The sequence below is a fragment of the Elephas maximus genome, chromosome 10 (genome assembly GCF_024166365.1).
Source record: "Elephas maximus indicus isolate mEleMax1 chromosome 10, mEleMax1 primary haplotype, whole genome shotgun sequence".
Lineage (NCBI taxonomy): Eukaryota > Metazoa > Chordata > Mammalia > Proboscidea > Elephantidae > Elephas > Elephas maximus.
In genome coordinates, this window is record NC_064828.1 from 21,778,527 (window position 1) to 21,786,509 (window position 7,983).

The 7,983-nt window shown below is 47.4% G+C and overlaps 1 protein-coding gene across 1 annotated transcript; it reads left to right on the forward strand.

The window, feature by feature from the left end:
- Nucleotides 1–1,231: 1,231 nt before the first annotated feature.
- On the forward strand, nt 1,232–6,599 carry ACTC1 (actin alpha cardiac muscle 1). Its single transcript, XM_049897863.1, has 7 exons — nt 1,232–1,279; nt 1,950–2,100; nt 3,276–3,600; nt 4,260–4,421; nt 4,577–4,768; nt 5,555–5,736; nt 6,284–6,599. Exons 2-7 carry the CDS (start codon nt 1,972–1,974, stop codon nt 6,425–6,427), a joined length of 1,134 nt encoding a protein of 377 aa, XP_049753820.1. The 5' UTR covers nt 1,232–1,279; nt 1,950–1,971; the 3' UTR covers nt 6,428–6,599.
- The last annotated feature ends 1,384 nt before the right edge of the window (nt 6,600–7,983 follow it).

Here is a 7,983-nt window from a genome sequence, read left to right on the forward strand (position 1 = left end):
AGATGTTTTAATGTACCTGGAAGTGTTGCCTTAATGTTTTTTAATGCATACAAAGGTACGCTATATGCTATATACTAAGACAAACATTTAACTAACTGAAGTTAGAGACCAAATGTACCTAACTGTTTCGATTTACATACAAATTCGACTTAGAGACAGATTTAGGAATGGAACTCATTATTCAGGGACTGCCTGTATTTGATTATTCAGTCTCATCTTTACTTGGAAGACAGGCTTTTACCTCTAGATTAAAATGTCCACCCGTCAGCAAGTAGGCAAGCTACTTCTAGCATTTCTTTCTTCATTTACTTTGATGACCAGGGATCCTTTTCTGGCTTAAAGACCAGAGCCTAAGTTTGAGCAAGTGTCTCCTTTCCGTCCACTTCCCAGTATGGATGAGGGATACCTCATATCTGGGTTGGGGTAAACCTTGTTCCCTTCTCCAGCAAGACTTAAGCAAGCTCTCACACCAGTCATTCAGACTCTGCCCTTCTCAGCCTCTTCCCTAGGGAGACCCTGAGCCATGCATGGGTTGAGGGCTAAGGTGGTGTTTGCTAATCTCAGCTTCTGACCTTGAGGGGCACAGCCCTAATTCCCAAAGTAAAGCCACCCAGGTTGGTGGGGACTAGATCAGAAGGTTCCCTGTCCCAGGGATCCTTTCCCAGCCACCCAATGTGCTGCTGGGGTGCCCTTTGTGCCCATGAGGACTGCCAGGGCTCTGCTCCTCCAGCTCCCAGTCCTGGAAGATGAGAAGCTGCTGTCGCTCTTCTGCTGCCCTGGCCCAGCTGTCGGGACCCCTCAGCAGAGGGCAGCACGCCAAGCCTTCCCACTTGTATGTATGTGGCTTATTGTCCTCTTAGGCTGGTGGGCTGGGAGGAACAAACCCACAGCACATCCTGGGAGCACCCAACCTAGCAAGGGGAGGGGGTGGGTTGGCGTCACTTTGTCTTCCCCTGCCCCCTACCCTTCACCGCCCGCCCCTCCCTAGTTCCCTATTTGGCCATCCCCCGGCTGCCCCCTCCCCTTCCTTACATGGTCTGGGGGGCCCCCGGCTGATCCTCTCCCCTGCCCTTGGCTCCATGAATGGCCTCAGCGCTCCTCGATAGTGCGAAGCCGACCAAATAAGGCAAGGTGGCCGGCCGGGCCCCCCACCCCTGGCCCCGGCCGCTCCAACTGACCCCGTCCATCAGCGCTCTATAAAGCGGCGCGCCCGGCGCCCCACGCCCCACACCCAGCGCCAGCCTCACCGGAGCCGAGCCGAGCCCGACCCGCGGACGCGGTGAGTCAGCCCGCCCCTGCGCCCTCCCTTCCCCGCCCAGCTCCGCGGGCTGCGCCGGACACCAGCCCCGCAGCAGGACCCGGTCCCCCGAGCCCGCCCTGAGCCAAGGCTTTGCGCTCCCGCTGCCCAAACTTATGCCCAAACTTTTAGATTGAGTTCTAACTGGCCCTGGGTCTCAGTCATCTCAGGAGAGGAGCGGGCGCACAGAGGGAGAGCCCTGTGCAATCCCACCGGCGTTTGGGGATCTAGCGCTCCGCGCGCTTTTTCCTCTAGCTGAGGCACCGGCATGGGGCGTGGTAGGTTCCCGGTTGGTGAAAAGACGCAAAGTTAAAGGGTTGGGGAGGACCCGCTAAGGGGCTGAGTCTCCTGGGTCTCTAGTACGGTCCCTCCTCGCACCTGGAACCGAAGCTGAGACTCCCGGCCAGGGAGCCTGGGTGGGTTCCTCTCCCCTTCTCTAGGCATATACCACCACCACCCACCCCACCCGCCTCCCGCCTTAGTCTCCTCTGAGCCTTCTCCCTCCTCCCCCTTCTGTATTTGCCCCGAGGGAAGGAGAGATGGCAGGCGTTTTCCCCAGGTACCCCTTCCCTTCTGTCCCCTCCTCCGGGGGCGGTAAGGCCAGCCTCCACAGGCACTGAGCATGGGCCACTCTGCTCCCCTCAACCTGCAGACCCCGCTGAAGCTGTGCCAAGATGTGCGACGACGAAGAGACCACCGCCCTGGTGTGCGACAACGGCTCCGGGCTGGTGAAGGCCGGCTTCGCGGGCGATGACGCGCCCCGCGCGGTCTTCCCCTCTATCGTGGGCCGCCCGCGCCACCAGGTAAACCTTCCCCTCTCCTGGCCTGCTCCGGCCTGGAGCAGGCCCCAGTCCCACTCCGTGCTCCTTCCCTTCACCTCCTTAGTTGAGCAGTCTAGGAAATGACTCACCTGACCCTCCTGTTCCATGAACACTTTAGGTCAAATAAGGAAAAGATGGATACGCTTGAAACCCAGGCCAAGACAAGCAATACCCATGTCAACCCCCAACATACCAAGGAATGTACCCTTTTCCCCCAATCGACTCCAGTTGCACATTTCTCAAAGGATCCAACTCAGTGGTCTGAAAAGCCACCAGCTTCTCCCCTCCACTCCCAACCTTCTGCATTTTTAATCCTCAGCATCTTCTCTTCTAACTCTTACACACTTCACTTCTTCCCTGCCCTCCCTGCTCAGTCCTGTTCGAAACTTACAATAATGTAACTTCTCTCAACCAACCAGGATCCAACTGAAATTCCTCCCTCTTGTTCACAGTTTACAGGGCTTCCAAAAGATGTAATCTATCTCCTTTCTGGCTGTTGCATTTTTAGAATCCAGGCATGACAGTGCCATGGTGATAGTGACATACCACCTTGTTTATTAAAAGAAATGCCATGCTCTCTGGGTTTGCAACATGCCTGTCCAGACAGGCTACGAGGGCAGGAGAGCTGCATTCCTCAGTGTCCGTGACTGATGGGTTCTCCAGGACAGCTCTGGGCAGGCTGGATTTCACTGTCAGGGTGATAATGGCATAGCTGTCCATCTTTTTAAGTTCACTTGATGAATGTCAAAACCCTTTCCTAGCAGAGATACAGTGTGCCATTAATTCAGTCATTCTAAAGTGTAGCCATCTATATTTTGGTTGGCATGGGTGATGAGATTACTAATTTAATGAAGGCATTACAGTACAGTATTTTTAAAATGAGGTAAGGACCTGCTTCTTCAGGGAAATAACCCAGACTCAGTACCCAAGTCCCAGTAATATTCTGAACAATAGAATTATACCTCTTTCAGAGGAAGGGGAGGAGAGGGTACAAGATTGATTTTAAATGATTTTTCTAAGTTGGTGTAAAATCCTACAGTCATTTATTATTGATGGTATTTATACTAAAAAAACTAGTTAGAAGTAAATTGGTAATTCATGAATTATATTAGTGACGTGGTCGAAGTTTGAGTTTTGCATCTTTTTTCTTCATATAGGGAGTTATGGTGGGCATGGGTCAGAAGGATTCGTATGTAGGCGATGAGGCCCAGAGCAAGCGAGGTATCCTGACTCTCAAGTACCCCATTGAGCACGGTATCATCACCAACTGGGACGACATGGAGAAGATCTGGCACCACACCTTCTACAACGAGCTCCGCGTGGCCCCTGAGGAGCACCCCACCCTACTCACTGAGGCCCCGCTCAACCCCAAGGCCAACCGTGAGAAGATGACCCAAATCATGTTTGAGACCTTCAATGTCCCTGCCATGTATGTGGCCATCCAGGCGGTGCTGTCCCTGTATGCTTCTGGCCGTACTACAGGTATGCTTGGGCTATGGAGACAGTCACTGATTAGTCACATTCCCAAGTCATTGGCCTTGCTGTGAATCAGTCTCTCCAGTTGGAGAAGGAATGGTCCCTTCCTCACATGCCCTGACATGACTTTTATCTGTGCTGAGAGAGTAATAACAATAGTACCCCAAAGTTAGCTTCAGAGCGTGCCCATTTCTAAGAGCTAGAGTATTTTGGGTTAGATTCTTCCCGTATCTAAAGTATCTGTTGTCACACATAAAGGCTCTGTATAATGTAGCACCCTGGAATGCAGCTGTCATTTATACCATCACAGCCCCTGGGCAAACATCTTCAGAGAAAATCCACATTCCCTACAAAGTGAGTGAAAAAAGAGAGAAGCGTGTAAGTTAGACAGGAGAAGGAAAAAAAAAAAAAGGACTGGATGCCTACTTAATGTGCTAATGGCTGATACCAGAGGTGGCCATTTGAAAGTGCCTGGGGGAAATTTTTTACAGCAGTATTTAAAAGGATGAGCTCTCGCCGGCTTCAGGTTTAGTAACCATTAGGCTCGTTTTTCTTTTTCATGTGTTAGAGATCTGATATTATCTAGATCAATGCTCAGTGCTTGCATCTCTTAGCCAAGGTTGAGCAGCAGGTTTTACCTTGTTTTGGTCTGTTTCATCTGACAGGCATTGTTCTGGACTCTGGGGATGGTGTAACCCACAATGTCCCCATCTATGAGGGCTATGCTTTGCCCCATGCCATCATGCGTCTGGATCTAGCTGGTCGGGACCTCACTGACTATCTCATGAAGATCCTCACCGAGCGTGGCTATTCCTTTGTCACCACCGGTGAGTCTTTGTACGTATGTGTGTGTGTGTGTCTGTGTCTGTGTGTGGCCTACCACAGATGTGTCTGCTTTTTCCTTTCCACGACGAATCCACCTACCTCCCCACAACTGACTTCATTATTCAGAGCTTGACTGTGACACCCTTTATTTCTGCAGCTGAACGAGAAATTGTCCGCGACATTAAAGAGAAGCTGTGCTATGTCGCCCTGGATTTTGAGAATGAGATGGCCACAGCTGCCTCTTCCTCCTCTCTGGAGAAGAGCTATGAACTGCCTGATGGCCAAGTCATCACTATTGGCAACGAACGCTTCCGCTGCCCAGAGACACTCTTCCAGCCCTCCTTCATCGGTGAGTTGTAGGGTCTGATGCAGAGCCACAGCCTTCCCCTGAGAATCTTAGGGTCTCCTGGAGTGATCTATCACAACCAGGAAGGATTAAGCAGTCCTTGAGTTAGGAGAAGTCATAGCTTTGAGTCCCACAGAGCTCAGTCTCAAGCTTTGATGTCACATTAAATGGACAGTCCATATTCTGCTCCAGTGATAAAATAAGGGATGACATACTGAGTTGATTTCAAATAAAAGATGAGACAGAGTAGTAAGTGAATATCACATATCTCCAGGAAAGGAGGGACAGTTAGTCAAGAGAGCTGACTTACTCCATTAAGTTCCAATTACCAAGTAGCTGGACTTTTCTTCTAAGTAACTCGTCATTAAATGCAAAAATCCTACTCCGAGTAATACATAGACATGTCTCTGTCACCAAACATCTTTTCATAAGGAATAATTTCCAAGAGGAAGCTTGTTAAGCTCTTATTTTAGTCCATAAATAAGAAATGCATTAATTTAACTTAAATATGTGTCTTGTCCTTGACCAAAGCATTCGCCATCCATCTGATGGTTACGGAAGTGTTTGCTCCAAACAGAGTGCTAAACACAGTTGTTCGTTTCTTGGCAGTCTGTGGTGGATTAACTGTCAGCCCTTTTAAGAAACACCTGTTCCACAAATGCCCTGGAGTGTATTTTTTAGGGGAACATATGTTTCGGAGACAAATGGTGACACAGAAGTCCTTTTCTCTTCCCCCCTACTCTGGCCTGAGTGCACTGTGATTTTTTTTTTTTTAAAACTTGTTCCTAGGTATGGAATCTGCTGGCATCCATGAAACTACTTACAATAGCATCATGAAGTGTGACATCGATATTCGCAAGGACCTGTATGCCAACAACGTCTTGTCTGGAGGCACCACCATGTACCCTGGTATTGCTGACCGTATGCAAAAAGAAATCACTGCCCTGGCTCCCAGTACTATGAAGATTAAGGTAAAGATCATCTGTAGGTGGGAGAGCCAAGGCAGGTCTTGATATTCCAAACAGAACTGGACTCTCAACTCCTTTCCTCCACACTTAGCTTCCTGTCTCCTATACACTTCACCTTTTAGCTTCTGCAGCATCTGGGTTTTCTAGCACCAGTTCCAAGATAGGAAATTTTAAAAATGCTTTGAAGCAGTGGATAAAAATATATCTTTGGAGGAAAAAAAAAAAGAAATCTTTGAACACATTTTAAAAGTCCTCAACACTTGGGCTAGCTTCCACCATACATAGTTATATGTAAGTTAATATTGCTCCGTTATACTCTAGTTCACAGAACAGGGGAAGTTCTTATTTTGTAGACCCTTTGATAATGGAAATGGTGAAATAGGGGGAAGTTCACAAAACTCAACCTGGCCATATTGTTTTGCAGTAGGAAATATCCCACATTACACTGAATCAATAACGAATATTTTCTTCTGCGAATCTTTCCTACGTTCCTCTTGCTCAGTTGCTGCGAACTTGGAAGTTCATTGTAATTCTTTTTCTCGCTCTGCAGATTATTGCTCCTCCTGAGCGTAAGTACTCTGTTTGGATCGGGGGCTCCATCCTTGCCTCCCTCTCCACCTTCCAGCAGATGTGGATTAGCAAGCAAGAATATGATGAGGCAGGCCCATCCATCGTCCACCGCAAATGCTTCTAAGGTGCCTCCCCTCAGAGTGTACGTACCATTCAGGATGACAACAGTATTATGCTTCTTGGAGTCTTCCCAGCCACCCTCCCTCTTCTCTCATCAATCATTGTACAGTTTGTTTACACACGTGCAATTTATTTGTGCTTCTAATATTTATTGCTTTATAAATAAACCAGACCAGGACTTGCAACCTACGAAAGCCTTTCATTTCTTTTTGGGGGTGGGCATGATGTGGGGCAGTTGTTTGCTTACTTCATTCAGCTTGTCAACTTGTACATGAATGGCTTGGACACCATGAGCAATGTACAGTATTACATTCCATTGTATATATTATACTGTATAGCATTACAGCACCATAAAGTTCATTGGATGAACTAGTGTGAGATTTAGCTGGGCGTTACAGTATTAAATTTTAATTTTACACTTTGGAACAGAATCAAGAATATATTGCATACCTGAAAAGTAGATTAGATTTATCTCCATATAAGCAAGAAATGGAATCGGATAAGGCAATTCTATGAGTTAACTTTTGGATGACACTAAAAAATTGTATTAGTGTATGTTCCAATTGTTTTTATCACTTTGCAAAAAACACACATATCTTGGTAATGGAAAAACAAGATTATTTTAAATGAGTTCACTTAAATTTTCAATTTTTTGGACATCTTTCTAGAGGCTAGGTGTGTTAATGGTGAAACGCTGATGTCAGCCGACAGTTAAGCCGGGCTGCTTCCCATTCCAAATGTCCTCTAAACAAATTGAGACCACTGGGCATGTTCAAAACAAGTGAGAGAAAACTATGGCCACCAGGTACTTCCTCCTAACCATGGGACAGAGATCCTCTACCTTCTTGTTTCTTCGAAATCTTGGAATCTTAGGTTGGGTGGCATGAGATTATGAAGTCCCAAGGGAGCAAGGGGAGGAGAAATCCATGATATTCACTTTCCTCCATGCTGGGGCTGTCTGCAAAATATGGGGGGCGGCATCAAAATGAATCACACTCTGTCCTTGAGGGGCTCACATACACAACACATAACGTTCCAATGTGCTAAGGGACACTGCTACCTTTTTTGGAGCTAGGGGTTGTCTGGGGGGCTTCAAGGAGGTGTGGACATAGATCTGGGTCTTGAAGAATGGTTTAGAATTAGAAAGGTGAGAAAGCAGGGGAGAAATATTAGCAGAGGGAAATTGGGGCAGAGGCCAGGGTACAAGGCACAGAGCAGGCTGCTGGGAGCAGAAAAGACATGCTAATGAATTTTAGGAAATCAAGTTGGAAAGGTAAATTTCAACCTGACTGAAGAATCCTTCAAATTTTTCATTTGCAAATTAGTTGTTCATGAACTGTTAGAGCCCACAGGGACGTTCAAATGAACTTACTTCATCTTTATTATAATGGAATCAAGACACAGAGATTAAGCAACTTATATAGTATTATACAGTTTGTGGAATAACCAGACCAGGAACCCAGATTTTCTGACACTTAATCTGATGGTGGAGTCCTGATGGCGTAATGGTTAAAGGCTCAGGCTACTAACCAAAAGGTGGGCAGTTTGAATCCACCAGCT

What these genes read in the sequence shown, in the direction of transcription:
- ACTC1 (XM_049897863.1), top strand. Translation starts at nt 1,972, where the DNA reads ATGTGCGACGACGAAGAGACCACCGCCCTGGTGTGCGACAACGGCTCC. An exon ending in TGGGCCGCCCGCGCCACCAG is followed by an intron (nt 2,101 to 3,275) that starts GTAAACCTTCCC and finishes TTCTTCATATAG; the next exon opens with GGAGTTATGGTGGGCATGGG. An exon ending in CCAGTACTATGAAGATTAAG is followed by an intron (nt 5,737 to 6,283) that starts GTAAAGATCATC and finishes CTCGCTCTGCAG; the next exon opens with ATTATTGCTCCTCCTGAGCG.